Raw genomic sequence first — 17,086 nt, 5'->3', positions numbered from 1 at the left:
GTTTATACACAACGAGCTGCTCTACGCCTTAAAATGGTTATAGGGTACTATTCAGCTGCCTCATGTCTATTTTCATTTTTATATTTAGCTGTTTATAGTATTGAAGCATAATTTTAACTGAACTTGGCAAATTTTAGGATAGTCCAATCCGGCTTGTAACTCTAACTAGGCATATGTTAACAATTGAGGTACAAAATGTTTTGGAAAGGTATTTCAAATATTGAGCCGATTTCCCTCAATCATCGGTGAACATTGTTCTATTGTTTAAAATATTTATTTCTGATTACTGATGGTCTCCTGTTACAAACAAGTAGCAGTATCTTATTACCAATTTTAAAGAAAATTCCTCAAGGCACAAAAATGCTGCCTTGGATCATCAGATATCTTCCAGTGTTAAACAGATCCGTGCCCAAATCCCAACAGGCAGAAACATTGAGATCATCTTTCCATATAAATAGTGAGCCCAATTGGAATGCCTAAACATTAACTCTTCAATAAAACCAATTTTGAAGTTTGTGTCTTTACCTTAAAGTTCATTGTGATTGAATTAAATTTGTTGTCTGCTGTTTCCGGATTGCCGATCAGGTAATCCCAGCTACAGAAAACCTTCCAGCTGAAGTTGAAGGTGTTGTCATCACCTCCTCCATCATCACCAATATTTTTGGTCATCCTATAAAGACAGGATGTTTAACCCAACAGCAAGAATACATAAAAAAGGAAGTGCAGAGAGAGGGACAAATAGCACAATTATAGATAAATTGGAGAAGGAATAATTGAAAGACATATATTTCCCCTCAAGTTTGTCCTAATATCCAAATAGGAGTTCCATTTTTAAATTTGATTTTTGTTTAATTTTTTAGATGGTCAATTCTCCAGCCCTTTCAGCTTAAAAAAAAAAATCAGTAAACAACAATGATTTTAACAGTTGAGCAGCTGTATAAAAATGTAAGGCTTCATTTGTTTATTTTAAAATGAGACAACGTTCTATAATAGACTCTTAATCTTTTGTAGATTAAGGAGGCCTTTAACAAGCTCATGAACACCCTTAATTCCATTCCTAAGAAAAAAAATACACAGAGACTTTAACACTGTCCCACACAACTTTTGCTGATTCCCTCACTCAGAAGCCTGAGGACAGACGAACCTGCCACACACATTCTACTTCCTTTTAGCATCTGCTCCCCGGAAGCAGCTAAACAAATGCATTCAATTTCAAAATTAAAATTTCTTAGGAAACACATAAACGCGTTCCCACTAGGTTATCGTGATGCTGTGAAACCAAGGGAGGAGGGACCATAAGCTGAGGTTGACACGATACATTGGCAGGCATCTTCAAGTTCATTTAAATTGTTCTACCTCTACCCCACTCCTTGTTGGGCTTATAAATCCTAGTGATTTATTTTCAAACACATCCACTTTAAAGTTTGTGCTGATTTACTTGAAGGCTGAAGAGACAGAGATATGCTGCCTAATGTTTCCCACCCCAAATGCCTGCAATGGCTGAGGTTGAACTGGGCGAAGCTAGGGGCCAAAGGCTCGATCCAGGGCTCTGACTTGAGTGGTAGGAGTCCAGCCAGCTAAGCCGTCAGCATCTGCCTCCCCCGTGCTCATTAGCCGGCAGCTGGGCTGCGTAGTGGGGCAGGGACTCACAGCTGGGCACTCCTCAAATGACCTCCACGCACATTGCAAGTACTGCTTTCACCGCTTTGCCATTTAAAATACAACAGTACAACAAAATACAACAATAATCATTGCTTTCTACCACTTCACCTTTTACAGATAAATCCTCTTAAAACTTTCAGCAAGAGGTGGGGGCTGTGGCCTTGGCATAGGAGATTAGGCTTCTGCCTACAGTGCCAGGATCTCACATCCCAGTTTGAATCCCAACTGCTCCGTTTCTGACCCAGCTTCCTGCCTGGAGTCTGACAAAGCAGCACCTCTACCCACGTGGCAGAAACAGAGCAGGCTCCTGGCTTCGAATGGACTCAGCTCTGGCCACTGCAGTCATTTGGAGGAATGAACCAGCAGATGGAAGGTCTGTCTGTGTCTTTGTGTCTTTTCTACTCTCCCTGTAACTCTGCCTTTCAGATAAAAACAAATAAGTCTTCTTAAAAATTAGCAAGAGGTCAAGGTAGTCATTTTTCTCTTTTTAATCGATGAGAAAGTTAAAGTGCAAAGACATGAAGTAACTTGCTGGAAACTATCCAGCCTTAAGCCACAGATCTCAACCGATCACTCAGGCTTTCTGATTTCGCTCCGATGCTCAAGCCAGGACATCCTGGTGTACATAGAACAATAGAAAACACTACTTCTGTTCAAAAAAGGTTAAAAATCAGATGTCCTTTAAGATCTAGAGACAAAATCACATTCTTGATGGATCGTTCACACCCTCTTTGAGTACTGGAACGGCAAAGCCTTGAGTAAAAACGGACATTTGACTTTTGAGCTTATTCCCTTATTTATATAGTTCTCTGCTTATCTACTTAAGAGGCAGACAGGTGCAGAAAGAAACAGAGGGAGAAAGAGCGCAGGCTCTCTGCTCATTCGTTCCCACCATGCGTGCATTATCCGCAGCACCCCAGGGGAGGGACAAGAAGCTAACCGGGCCTTCCATCACCACTTACACATTAGCAGGAAACTAGAGAGAGAAGCCAGAAGTGGCTCAAGTGCAGCCGTTCCAGCATGGCAGAGGGCCCCTCCCGACAGCCAGGTCAGTGGAGTTTCCTCACTGCTAACAGAGCTCTGCAAAGGGAGCCGAGCTGAAGCAGTGAATCATTGTTCTAAACACTAACAGGTGAGAGATACGTGCAGAGGAATGGGATGATGAAAGGAATAACGAACATCAAAGAAAAAATGCTCGTAACACATTCTATTGTGGTAGTGATATAACCCTGGTAATCTGTAAAATATTCTACATATGGTTCGCTCTCTCTGTGTATATATGTAAAATAATTATATATATATATTTCTCCTTTTCAGATAAACCGAGAGGAGAGACAGAGAGGAAGATTTTCCATCCATTAACTCACTCCCCAAGTGGCTGCAATGGCTGGAGCTGAGCCAATCCAAGCCAGGAGCCAGGAGCTTCTTCCAGGTCTCCCATACGGGTGCAAGGTCCCAAGGCTTTGGGCCGTCCTCGACTCCTTTCCCAGGTCACAAACAGGGAGCTGGATGGGAAGTGGGGCTGCCGGGACATAAACCAGCACCTATATGGGATCCCGGTGCATGCAAGGTGAGGATTTTAACTGCTAAGCTACTGGTTTTATATATATATATATATATATATATATATATATATATATACATAAAGCCTTGAGATATATATACATATATAGACGCATATATATATATATATATGTATATATATCAAGGGTAGCATTTATAATTTCCTAAGGTTTTTATATGGAATCTCTTGCCTTGGGCCACAGTTTTATCACTTCATTAGCAAAGTGGAATTATTTAGGCATTTGACAAATGCACATGGATATTTTTAATAATTCAATATCTCAAAAAAAATCTCAAATCAACAGGATCACTGTAAACTGGAAGGAAGAGGATTGAGAGGGAAGTGAAGAATAACTTTAGAAAAGCTCACAAGGCGAGTTGAGCACACAGCTAAGCAGAAGGGCAGCTGCGTGAATGCCAGAGAGTCGGGCTGAACAAAGAAGAAACTTCAGCAAATGTCTGCTACCGGTGAGAACAGAAGAACACAGATTCACAGTATATTGTCCACAACCTTTTGTCATTCATTTATTTAAATTCTGACCTTCCAACAGCAGCAAGAGCCTTATTCTGTTTCACCATTATAACCCAGGCACACTGCAGCCAGCATTGTGGAATAACGGCTTAGGCTGCCGTCTGCATGGCTGGCATCTCATCTGAATTCCAGTTCTAATCTAGCAACTTACTTATGTAGCTATGAAAGCAGCACAAAATACTGAAGTCCTTGGGCCTCTGCACCCACAGATGAAGCTCCTGGCTCCTGCCTCCTGCCTCCTGCCTCCTGCCTCCTGGCTTCAGCCTAGGCCCAGCCCCAGCTGTTTGGTCATATGGGGAGTGAATCAGCAGACGAAAAATCTCTCTCTTCTTATTTCTCTTTCTTTATCACTTAGCCTCGCAAAAAAATTATTTTAAAAAAAGGAATTATACATCTTTTTCAATTACCAATATTAAGTCAATATTAAGTGCTTCTTATGTACAAATGGCTACTAATGAACAAATACCTGAATATAAATTATGGACAATAATCTGAATATTATTTTATTAATTATGAAATTATTATGTATTAGTTTTGGAATTAAACTTCCCCCTGGGAGGAAACTCACCAAATGCATAGGAATAGCATGAGCTCACTCCTGCAAGGAATAATACATATCAACTATGCTTACTTCATTACTGTTTTCAGTTCTGTCCTTGTCTTTTGATATATTTCAATAACATCATCTGTAATTACTGCTATCCATCCTGAACCACAACAGTCTCTGGTCCATGATTCTGACGGGAACATTTTTCATGTTGCGCTCTTTAATCACAGATGGAGTCCGTGAAGCAATAATGTAGAGTGGGAATTTACAACTAGAAGTCTTCTATCTCTCATTGCCTTTCTGCTGCAAACATTTTCTAACACTTGAGGAAAACAAGACAAGCCCAAGCTTTGTAAGATTTTCCAACTGTTCAGGGTATGCCAACTGACCTGACCATTATTAGCCTACCATTGTATATAAAATCCATCATCGGAGATATTACATTCATCGCCAAAGAAACTGTCTCAGGAATAAAGGTTTAGGTTGCGGATTTACTATGAGTTTTGATTAATGTTCTCTGACAGGTTTTGTTCTTTGTAGCATTTTGATAGCAGGAGTTGAATCAATGCCATTGTAACTCCATTACTCAAGGGAAAAAATTTCAAACATTTACTTATTTTTATTGGAAATTCAGATAAACCAAGAGGAGAGACAGAGAGGAAAATCTTCCATCCACTGATTCACTCCCCAAATGACCACAACAGCTGGAGCAGCACTGATCCAAAACCAGGAGCCAGGAGCTTCTTTCAGGTCTCCCACACGGATGCAGGGTCCCAAGACTTTGGGCTGTCCTCAACTGCTTTCCCAGGCCACAAGCAGGGAGCTGGATGGGAAGCGGGGCTGCCGGGATTAGAACCGGTGCCCATATGGGATCCTGGCGAGTGCAAGGAAAGTACTTTAGCCACTAGGCTACCGTGCTAGGCCCCTATTTAATATATAATTAAATTTTTAAAAGGCTACCCCGAATGAACTAGAGACAGCTCCTTATAAGCACAGATGTGTCTTCATCAGAGATTAGGAAAAGTATGTTTTAGAATAAAAAGATGCTATAATCTCAGTTTGCCAATTTACTGGCTAGTTGAGCTTAGTCAACCCATCAGGCTCTGCAGAGCCTTGACTGTGCACCTATTCAAAAAGCATAATTAATTCCTACTAAATCCAGGATACACAATTGATGGCAGGAGTAAGCTGACCTATGTAAGGAAATGCATGACAGCAAGGGATGGCACATCATGATGGGTAAAAGACACCTTTCCAACTAGAAAAATCTAGGATCATATGGATTCTATTGTCAAGTGACATCGAGCATGGCGCACAGAATCTCTCAGTATTGTTCTTTTATGTGCTAAATAGTAAAACCAATACTTATTGTGTAACATTTATAAAGATAATATAATTTAAGTTGAAGCACTATAGATTTTCAGTGAATTCTAATTACTACCATTTTACATAAAATCAGGGCTACTCCAACAGATTTAGAAATATGAAGGAGTATCTTTGTTCCTTGCCATCTATAAAGATGTTTATATTCATGTGTTATAGCTTGCTTAAGGTATATGGTCTATTCAGGTTTATGATATATAAATGCATGCATGTATATGCACATATATATATGATATCCTATAGAGGAAAACATTTTTACATCAGTTGGCAGTTACATATAGCATGTGATTTATATGATGAAAAATATTAGATTATTACTGGTACAGGCTTGCTCATAAATAAAAAAAACGTAAATCTAATCTCAGTAAATCCTGCAAGAAAGAGAAGTCTTGGTAAAGCCTGTGAGATAAGATACACAGCAGAGTTTCTTATGAAGGCATGCATTCCCTGAATGATTGCTATTTCCAACAGTTTAGCTGTAACTCACATTAGTGAAACCCAGAATTTATAACCTAGAGAATTGTTGTTAATGAGAATCCTTGGGTGGTGAAATCAAAACATCAATTCTTTAGAACGTTGAAGTTTAAAAACTGATAGTGACAACATAGGAAGGAACATATGGTTTCCACGTCGTGCAATTTTCTTCTCCTTTTCTTTTTTTAGAATATTTATTTTTATTGGAAAGACAAATCAGATTTAGGGAGAGAGGGAGAGACAGAAAAATCTTCCATCTGCTGGGTCAGCCTCCAAAGAGTGGGACTCTACACCAGCATGGGAGACCCGGAAGAGGCTCCAGGCTCCTGTCTTTGAATCTGTGCAGCTCTGGTCATTGCAGTCCCTTGGGGAGTGAATCAGAGGATGGAGAATCTTTCTCTCTGTCTTCCCCGTCCCTCGCCCCACTATAAATCTGACTTTCCAATGAAAACAAATAAATGTGTAAAGGAAGCAAGGAAGGAAGGAAACAAGGAAGGAAGGAAGGAAAGAAAAAGACACACATGTCAGAGTCAAGAGTAACCCCAGGGCCCTGAGCCTTCACAGAGCCAGCTGTTCCTGACATCTAAGGAACTGGACAGGGACGACTCCCTCAGTGACCACAGAGACCATCCAGAGGTGTCATGGCAATAGCTCCTATGCGCAGGAAGCACAGCGATACGGCCAGATGACAAGAAGACGCCTCACATTCTGGGACGCATTAGCATTTTGTCAGGCAGCCAGACACTTCGATCTGAGGTCTCTCATTACATCTGCACCACCTGATTAGGGCTTTTAGCTAAGAGACCACTAACAAATCTTTTCACAAGTCCTGAAACAGCTTACATATTATCTCAAGAGGATCGGTAAGTGCAGCAGGGCTAAGACACAAAGTATGTCTCAGACTGCAAGCCCCGGCTTCCAGGGACTGCTTGCTTGACGCCACAGAGACCCCGAGACGGGCAGTCTTTCACAGTGAAGTGAGGGTCTCCCCTCCTGTGGTCCAGTCAATGATGGCGACATTTGAGATGTTCAACGTTTTCTAAGCTCGCTCAGAGAACTGGCTAGATGATTGATGGTTTTATATCTGCCTCAAATAACTATGCTAGATTTCTGCAGTATCTTTAAGTGAAGTATTATACATATATTTCAGGCAAGGAGGGGAAAATGAGATGTAGTTTTATCATTTTCCCAGTGAAAATGCTTCCCTGTGCTATAGTAAATCCATTCCCAAGAAATAAAGCATGATTATACAGTCCATCAAGACTGCCTTATTGCAGACCATTTGTTTTTGCTGTCTCACATAGCTAGCATTTTTTTTTTTGAAAGAGTGATGATTCTGGCTTTTCAAAAATGAAGAGAAAACAACATTCTTTCTATTGAGCTGATCCTGCAAGTTGCCAAGCTCTCTGTATGTAAAAGAGGGGTCAACAGCTGTGTTCCCATCATGTCAGATCCTTCGAGTCTCACCTTGAAGCACTAAACGAAATGTTTTAAGAATATACTTAGAGGCAGACACTTCTCCTAGCGGGTTAGCCTAGAGTGTTAGACTCTGGTTAACATGCCCGGAGTTACCAGTTTCGATTCCCAGCTCCAGTTCCTCACTTCTAACTTCCTAATAATGTAGATTCTGGAAGACAGTAGGTGATGGTTAAAGAAGCTGAGTTCTTGCTGTGCAGGTGGGAGACCTGGGTTGAGTTTCTAGCTCCTGGCTTTAGTCCAGCCCAGCCACTGTTTGCATTTAAATAGTGAACTAATCGATGGGAACTGTCTGACATAAGCCTCTCTCTCTTTCTCTCTCTTTTTCTCTCTCTGAAGTACTATTAATTTTATGTACATAAACCTGACAAAAGCCTGCAACCCTCAGTTTCCCCCTATAAAATAATCAAACACCTTAGGATCCATTCCTTCCGATTAAGGAAATCACAATCTAATATTAGTTTCAGCATTAAAATTATTGTTCGTCTCTGACTGACCACATCCTCTAGGTATGAGATAGCAACAACAGTACACCCGGTCCTCAAATCGATGCCCCCATTTGAGGCCAGAAATCGTTCATGCTTTTCCCAAAAGACAAATGAAACTCACGCTTTGAGGACAACCACAAAGCTGTAGCCAATGCACATAATCCCCACCAGAAAATAGGAGAGCGGCAACCTGAAGTTCAGCCATCCAATGGTTCTCTTATTGTCGTAGTAGCCGTAAAAGAGGACAGAATACTGTGCCAAGCCCTACAATGCAACCACAAAGCCAGTTAGCGCATGCTGTGAAGAGCAACTCAAAGGAAAAGATCGACTTGTAAGACAAATAGCCGCTCATGGGTCTCAAAGGAGCCCTGTTGTTTTGTACCATAGAATGAATTTTTCAGCTGTCACACCGATAGGCGGCGTTTTGGTTTAGTCAAAATTCAGCGACTACTAAAGACACAAAACTTTTAACCAAATACAGGCTTGCACAGTTGTGGAGCCATTAACATGAAATGCTTGTTGATTCAAACATCAAAACACACATCTTGATGTTGCTAGATTTGCAATTTTAAGAGCTTACTTTTCATGAGGGATATCTGAAAGGTGCTTGGTGCTGTGGCAGATTCCATTTCCAGTCACCTGAGCCATGATTAAATTGGTTTTCCATAAACCACAAAGGCTATGTCTCAGCTCCCATAAAGCAGAAATAAAGAGCAGGTGAAATGACGCTGAAAACAATCTACTAGAGAACTCTTCATAACAAGCATAGTTGCTGTTTCTCCCAGCGGACAGCAGACATCATTTTTTAAAATCTCAGTGCTTTTCATAGTTAGAGAAGTTACTTACACAATCCTGACATGTGATGATAATAGTTACAGTAATACCCATGACTAACACTTTCCAAGCACTTTACTCCATTTCACAGAATTATCACAAGAACCGTACAATGCTGTGAACCCAAAGGTCATCATTTCCCCCAACTTTTGATGTTTCCTTCCTTGTGAAAAAGACACATAAAAGTAACAAACTCCTTGCTTTTCTCTTCTGCCTCACTCCAGGCCCAGGGAGGAAAGCTAACTTGGCAGATGAGAAAGTGAAGGGCTCTCTTCCTTGCTCCCCTGTCCAGGAGCAGTGTGACTGTAATGCCCATGAAGAGGAGCTGCAGCATTCAATGTCCACTTTAACAATAATGGGGTATGTTAACCTCTACCTGTCTTCTTTTGTAAGCTTACAATGTGGTTGGACGAGAAGGTATTAATTTTTATTATATACATATATGTGACTTTATTTTTTCCTCTCAATTAAGATTTACATACACAGGAGATCACTTCACCCCTCTCTCTTCCCCCACTCTTTCCCTATATCCCTCTCATTATTTGTCTCCAAATTATTACAATGGCATCATCATTTCATCCTTCCATGCCTAAATTTCTGATATTTAAATGCATCATGACATGACAAAGAAAAAGGGAGAAGCTAAAGTAACATGATATAAAAGTACAATTAAAAACAATCATGGGAGTCCTGCTATTGTTCAGTGGTAAAGACACGTGCTGCACGCATCCGCTATCTGCCAGAATGCTGGTCTCCCTCGTGGAGTCTGTGGATCTGTGTGTGTGTGTGTTCTGCACAGCACTAGTTGCATACAGGAGAAGGAAGGTATTATTTATTGTGACTACTCCACCCCAATCAGCAACACACACACAATGATTTGATAGCTAAGAAACTGAGCCTTAGCATTGCTGAGTAACTTGCTCAGGGTCACACAGTTTGTACGTGCGAGTCTGAACTTGAACTGAGACTGTATCATTCAAGTCCCATTGACTTCAGCATTGTGCTGTATCGCTTCTCCTGTGCCGTCTTCACCTCCCAAGGTCTGCATCGTGCTAGGGACACACCTTCCAGGAAGAGAAACAGGAAAACGGCCAACTCAGTATGGACTTTGATCTCTCCCTGTAGGTTGCCCCTGGTGGGGCTAGGGTATCTTTGAAAGGGTCCTGGACCGACTTTGGAAAACATTTCATAGGCTCTCATTTACATATGCATAATTATTAAACATGCCTGCTTATAGCTTCTTCCCACAGCATGAGAAGAGCCACCCCAGAAAGAGCATGGGAGGAGAAAAGAGGCCCAGTGAACACCTGGCTTGCCTGCTAGGTTAGCTCAATAGCTGCTGGGGACAGCTAGCTCATCTGAGATCTGTACTGCTCACATATGTTCAGTGGCCGCTGCTTCATAAATATTAGATCACAACCAAAGAGGAGGAAGAGTTCTGGGATTTGGGGGGAGGGGAATTATGATAATTTCACAAAGGATTGCTCCATTTGCCTATTTGTTACTTATACAATTATGTAAATGAAAAAGAGGTATCATCAAAGAGTACAATTTTTAAAAGCTTTATCCACACCATCTTACCAGTATGTTGAAGGGGGCTTTACATACAAGCGGAAAGGTTTAGAGTGGGAACACGCCTCCCCTCTCCACCCAGTGGGCATACTACACTTCATGCATCTTTCCCTTTAAACTCCAGCAGCAGCCATCTGGACGTGACTAAAATAGCCATGACTCTAGGCTAGCTGAGGTTCTGTTCCATGCCCACACCAGTGCTCGCTGCACTCCCTGTGGGAGCACTCTCTTAAACCAGTCAGAGCCACGCTGCAAGCAAGCACAGAACATTCCTGTCCAGTCACAGGGTTCCATGGCTGCACGGTGTGCCTGACAACTCTAATTCCTGCTCAAACGCTGCAGCTGGGCTAGCCCATGAGAGAGACATACTCTCTTTCTAGAATCCTAGTATCAACCCGCATGTTCCTTTCTCTACCTAACACTTACTGAGAACTTAACTCTTTAATAATGTCATGCATTCATGCGATAAGAGACCAGATTATGGAGGACTTCAAGAGTTAAACATTCACTGCAAAAGAACTTCCTCCAGTATGTTATATTAGAGTCCCATCCGCTTGGAGCTTCTCAGGATTGTGAACAAATACCACGACGGTAACACAGATTATTTTTGAGATTCATCCAGTTTCTTAATAATGTGATTTTTTTCTTTTATGAATATCCCCTCATGGGTTTCAAGTGCTTTTCTGTAAAAATCAAATCTTTTAATTCAATTTTCCTACTTATACTTTCAATTTTCCTTATTTTTATATTTTTATCTGAGTTACTATCGGTCATGGATACCATGGTATAATTGAAGGTTTCAAGTTTTTATGTCTAGCAGATGGGGACACAGGACAGAAGCAAGTTCTGACAAAGTTAACAACACCCAAAACGATACCAGAACAGCAGTCAGCCAATGGGGCCCAGTGGATTTGTAACATTTGCTCATCTCTAAACTACCTTTCCCTTGCTACAACACAAATCCAGAGACACGATGCAGATGTTAGGTGGCTTTTAACAGATATGTGTTGGTTATGCATTGCAAGCTCAGCTGAAACTTAGCAGACCATCCAGTCCTCAGGAAAGAAAACAGTGTGGTATCCCAGGGTGCGGGGTGAACTCTGCCCTTCGGAAGGTAATTTCTTTTGATGCTCTGCCTCTGATCTCTGCCCAGATACAGGGCATTGTCACTGTCTGGTTTTTACTGCCTTGTGGGTGCAACATATTTCCATCAGGATTCTTTCTTCCTATTCTCTTGTTCCCTCAACAAACTGGATTCTTTTTTCTCAGCTAAGTATCCTAGGTAAATATTTAAAGCAAAAAACATTTGATAAAACACTTACCAAATACCACAGGTATGACTTACATACATAATATCACTTTAAAAATAAATACCCACCAGCCTCCTACGAAGGCGTTAAAATTACTATTACACACATGGCAACTGAAAAGTCCATGGCATTTGTTCTAATGTCTCGCAGGGTTTATGTGGCCAGATTCAAACCCAGATCTTCCTGAATCTGAGAAATGAGTTATTTTCATTATGCTAATGACATTTTTAGCTCCTCTGTATATAGTAGTTTTATCTTCCTTTGGTGCCATGACAGACAACTGAAAATAACGTTTGGCATTCAGAGCACTACGCCAGTGCCCATCACATGTCTTACTGCATTTGAATGTCCCATGAGAGGCAGGAATTCAGCACATTAAAATTTCTGCAAATGTACCATTTCTTCCTCCTATTCCAGAAAATGGTAAAATCAACCTACCCAACTCACCCTACCCAGAAATCAAGATATTTTCAGTCTTCAGTTATTATCAGTAGTCCACATCCACTTCTCGCGAAGCCCTGCAGCCTCCTCCAATCTCTTCTTTGTACTGCCACCCTTCAATAGCTCGTCTGCCTCGTCTTATCCAGCATCCCACCCAACTCATACCACATTCACAAAGCAGCTTACGAAAGCTTGCTCTGGTCATGTCTCCACAGTTTCAAAACCTGTGATGGTCTCTACTGCCTCTAGGTCAGACTCCAATTTCTCAGCATAATGTTGTTTAGTTCTTATATGATAAACTATCTTTTGCTAACTTTTTCTGATCAACTTTGTTGGATCACTCGTACGTGTTAATATAGGATCATCTCCTACTCCTGTATTTTTATGAATGCTACTGCCTGTGCTTGGAACACTGTTCCAACTGCCCTTCTCATCTCAGAGTCTTTCTTTGGAACTACTTTAAGGTGCAAGAATGTAAAATAAGGCCCAGCGTGATAGCCGAGTGGCGGAATCCTCATCTTTCATGTGCTGAGATCCCATATGGCCACCAGTTTATATCCCAGCTGCTCCATTTTCCATCCAGCTCCCTGCTTGTGGCCTTCTCTGCTTAGATCCAGCTTTTCGCCAGTGTGTTTAAGAAGGCAACATGTGATGACCTGAAATAGCTGGGACCTTAAAAACCTTTTAAAAGCCTAGGTTGCAGGTCATGGCTCCCTGCCTTTGATCTGTCCTAGCGCTGGCTGAATTGTGGTCAACTAAAGAGTAAATGAATAAGCAGAAGATCTCTCCCTTGTTTTCATTCTTGTTCTGCCTTTAAATTAAAATAATCTTTTAAAAAACAAAAAAAGATACAAGATGGGGCTAGCACTGTGGTTCAACAGGCTAATCCCCCACCAAGTGGGGCCAGCATTCCATATGGGCACCAGGGCATGGCTCCATTTCTGATCCAACTGTCTGCTTGTGGCCTAGGAAGGGGGTGAACCAGCAGATGGAAGAACTTCTATGTCTCTCCTTTTCTCTGTAAATCTGTCATCCAAATAAAGAAATAAATATACCTTTTTTTTTTTTTTTTTTTTTTTTTATTGTTGCTTACACTGTATTATGTAGTACAGTTTTATAGGCGCTGGGGATTCCCCCCACCCCTCCCCATACCCCTCCTCCCATGGTGGATTCCTCCACCTTGTTGCATAACCATAGTTCAAGTTCAGTTGAGATTCATTGCTTGAAAACACATGCCTAGCATAAAGTTCAGCGTCTTATTGTCCAGATAAGTTCAGTGGCCTCCTGGGGAGACCTTCTATGGTCTGAAGATAGGTCTAACAGAGTAAAGATCCGGTCGGTTAAAAGCCCCAACAAGGCCTCAGTTTCAATATACAACATTATGGAATTAATTGACATAGTAATGGGTAAACAATATGTTAAGAATAATGCGAGTTCCATTCTTCGAAACATCTGGGTTGAGACAGTATCAATGACAGGTTCAAAAAATAACAAACAACCAAACAAAAAATTACAGGTTAAATCAAGGCAAACATGTGGTATCTAATCTTTTGGGATTCACTCATTTCCCTTAGCATTATAGTTTCCAGTTGTGCCCATTTAGCCACAAAGAACTGCATTTTGTTTTTTTTAATAGCTGAGTAGTATTCCATGGAGTAGATGAACCAAAGCTTTCTTATCCAATCTTCTGCTGATGGGCATTTCGGTTGCTTCCATGTTTTTGCAATTACTGATTGTGCTGCAATGAACATAGGGATGCATGTTGGTTTGTCGTAAAACAGGTGTTTTGGATATATTCCTAGGAGTGCTATTGCTGGGTCATATGGCATGCAGATTCCGAGTTGTTTGAGTGTTCTCCAGACTGATTTCCATAAAGGCTGTACCAATTTGCAGCTCCACCAGCAGTGGAGTAGGGTTCCCTTTTCCCCGCATCCTCGCCAGCAAGCGTCGTTGGTGTTCTTGTTTATGTGGGCCAATCTTACTGGTGTTAGGTGGTACCTCATCGATGTTTTAATTTGGATTTCCCTTATTGCTAGGGAGCTGGAACATTTTTTCATATGTTTGTTTGCCATTTGGACTTGTTCCTTTGTGAAATGTTTGCCCATTTCCCTTGCCCATTTCTTGAGTGGCTTGTTTGTTTTGGTTTTTTGGTTGTTTTGAAGTTCTTTGTATATCCTGGAAATTAGCCCCCTATCGCCTATATCGTGTGCAAAGATCTTCTCCCACTCTGTGGGTTGCTTTTTTACTTTGTTGATTGTTTCCCTTGCTGTACAGAAGCTTCTTAGTTTGATGAGGTCCCATTTGTTTATTCTGTTCTCAACTGCTATTGCTTTTGGTGTCCTTCTTAGAAAGTCGGAACCTACTCCTAGGTCTTGCAGTGTATTTCCTACATTTTCTTGTAAGAGTTTGAAGGTTTCTGGATGTAGGTTTAGGTCTTTTATCCATGTAGATTGGATCTTAGTGTATGGTGATAGATGTGGGTCTATCCTTTTGTTTCTACAGGCTATCAGCCAGTTGTCCCAACAACATTTACTAAAGAGGCCTTCCCACTTGCTTGAGCTATCATTGGTCTTTTTGTCAAAGATTAATTGGCTGTATCTGTGTGGGTTCCCTTTTGGTGCTTCTATTCTATTCCATTGATCTTCCTTTCTGTCTTTGTGCCAGTACCAGGCTGTTTTGATAGCCACTGCTCTATAATATGTCCAGAGGTCCGGGATTGTGATTCCCCCTGCTAACCTCTTATTTTTCAGGATGGTTCTAGCTATTCGTGGTTTTTTGTGTTTCCAGATGAACTTTTGAATCATTGTATCCAGTTCCGTGAAGAATGTTTTGGGCAATTTGATTGGAATTGCGTTGAAAATGTATATTGCTTGTGGTAGTATAGACATTTTAATGATATTGATTTTGCCTATCCAGGAGCACGGGATGTTATTCCATCTTTTGAGGTTTTGTTCAATTTCCTTTTTAAATAGTTTGTAGTTTTCTTCGAATAGGTCTCCTACGCTTTTGGTTAGATTTATTCCCAAATACTTCATACTTCTCTCTGTTGTTTTGAATGGTATCCTGTTGGTTAGATCTTCTTCCATCTTGGTGTTATTTGCGTACACTATGGCTGTTGATTTTCGTTCGTTAATTTTGTACCCTGCCACTCTGCCAAACTCTCGTATAAGTTCTAGCAGTTTCTGTATTGAGTCTCCTGGTTTTTCTATGTATAGGATTATGTCATCTGCATATAGTGAAAGCTTGACTTCTTCGTTTCCTATACGTATGCCTTTGATTTCTTTTTCTTGTCTTATGGCCTCTGCAAGTACCTCTAGGACTATGTTGAATAGCAGTGGTGATAGCGGGCACCCTTGTCTTGTTCCAGATCTCAGTGGGAAGGGTTCTAGCTTTTCTCCATTCAGTATGATACTGGCGTTGGGTTTTTCATAAATTGCTTTAATTATGTTGTGGATTTTCCCATCTATGCCTACTTTGGCTAGAGTTTTTAGCATGAAGAGGTGTTGGATTTTGTCGAAAGCTTTTTCTGCATCTATTGAAACTATTATGTGGTTCTTGTTTTGCAGTTTTTGGATATGGTTTATAACATTTATGGATTTCCGAATGTTGAACCATCCCTGCATTCCAGGGATGAATCCTACTTGATCCGGATGAATGATCTGTCTGATGATTTTTTGAATTCTATTGGCTAGGATTTTGTTGAGAATTTTAGCATCAATGTTCATCAGAGAGATAGGTCTGTAGTTTTCCTTCTCTGATGGTTCTCTGTCCGGTTTTGGGATTAAGGTGATGTTGGCTTCATAGAATGAGTTTGGGAGGGTTGCTTCCTCCTCTATTGTTTTGAAGAGCTTGTAGAGGATTGGGGTTAGTTCTGTTCGGAATGTTTTGTAGAATTCTGTAGTGAAGCCGTCTGGGCCTGGGCTTTTTTTCGTTGGGAGATCCTTGATGACTGTTTCAATCTCTACCTCGGTTATGGGTTTATTTAATTCTGCAGTTGCCTCCGGACTGAGTTTTGGTAAGTGGTGGGAGTCCAAGAACTTTTCTATTTCTTGGTGGTCCTCAAATTTGTGGGAGTACAGTTCTTTGTAGTAATTTCTAATTATTTTCTTAATGATTGCAGTGTCTGTTGTTATGTTGCCTTTTTCATCTTTAATGCTATTGATTCTCACTTTCTCTTGTTTTTTTTTGGTCAATCGGGCCAGTGGAGTGTCTATTTTGTTTATTTTCTCAAAAAACCAACTTTTTGATTTGTTGATTTTATGTATAGTTTTTTTGATTTCTATTTGGTTTATCTCCTCCCTTGTTTTGATGATTTCTTGTTTCCTATTGTGCGTGGGACTCTTCTGCTGCTGTTTTTCCAGATCCTGGAGGTGTGAGGTTAGTTCCTGTATTTGGCGTCTTTCTTGGGCCTTGACATGTGCTCCGATTGCGATGAATCTACCTCGTAGCACTGCTTTGGCGGTGTCCCACAAGTTTTGGAGTGTTGTATCAGAGTTTTCATTGGTTTCCATAAATTTTTTGATCTCATCTTTGATTTCTTCTCTGACCCAATGTTCGTTTAATAGCATATTGTTCAATTTCCAAGAGTGCCTATACTTCCTGGGGAGTTTTGAGTTGTTGATTTCCAGTTTCATCCCATGGTGGTCTGAGAGGGTACATGGTATGATACTAATGCTTTGGAAGTTGTTTAGATTCGCTTTATGTCCTATCATGTGGTCGATTCTGGAGAAGGTGCCATGTACCGCTGAGAAGAATGTATAGTCTGTGGCCTTAGGATAAAAAGTTCTATATATGTCTACTAAGT

The 17,086-nt window shown here is 40.8% G+C and overlaps 1 protein-coding gene across 1 annotated transcript in view; it reads right to left on the bottom strand.

Moving 5' to 3' along the window:
• LOC121155748 (transmembrane channel-like protein 1) overlaps positions 1-8,389 on the bottom strand; it is a gene marked incomplete at both ends in the record, with an annotated part of 40,606 nt that extends 32,217 nt beyond the window's left edge. Inside the window, 2 exons of the mRNA XM_040979210.1 lie at positions 526-670; positions 8,247-8,389. Coding sequence (XP_040835144.1) covers positions 526-670; positions 8,247-8,389 — 288 coding nt within the window. The remainder of the gene's footprint in view (positions 1-525; positions 671-8,246) is intronic.
• Between the last annotated feature and the right edge of the window lie 8,697 nt (positions 8,390-17,086).

This window comes from Ochotona curzoniae, unplaced genomic scaffold (genome assembly GCF_017591425.1).
Source record: "Ochotona curzoniae isolate NIBS_2020 unplaced genomic scaffold, NIBS_Ocur_1.0 contig_3097, whole genome shotgun sequence".
In the NCBI taxonomy this organism is placed as follows: Eukaryota; Metazoa; Chordata; class Mammalia; order Lagomorpha; family Ochotonidae; genus Ochotona; species Ochotona curzoniae.
Note: the sequence above shows the minus strand (reverse complement) of the source record. Positions and strands in the feature narration are given on the sequence as shown.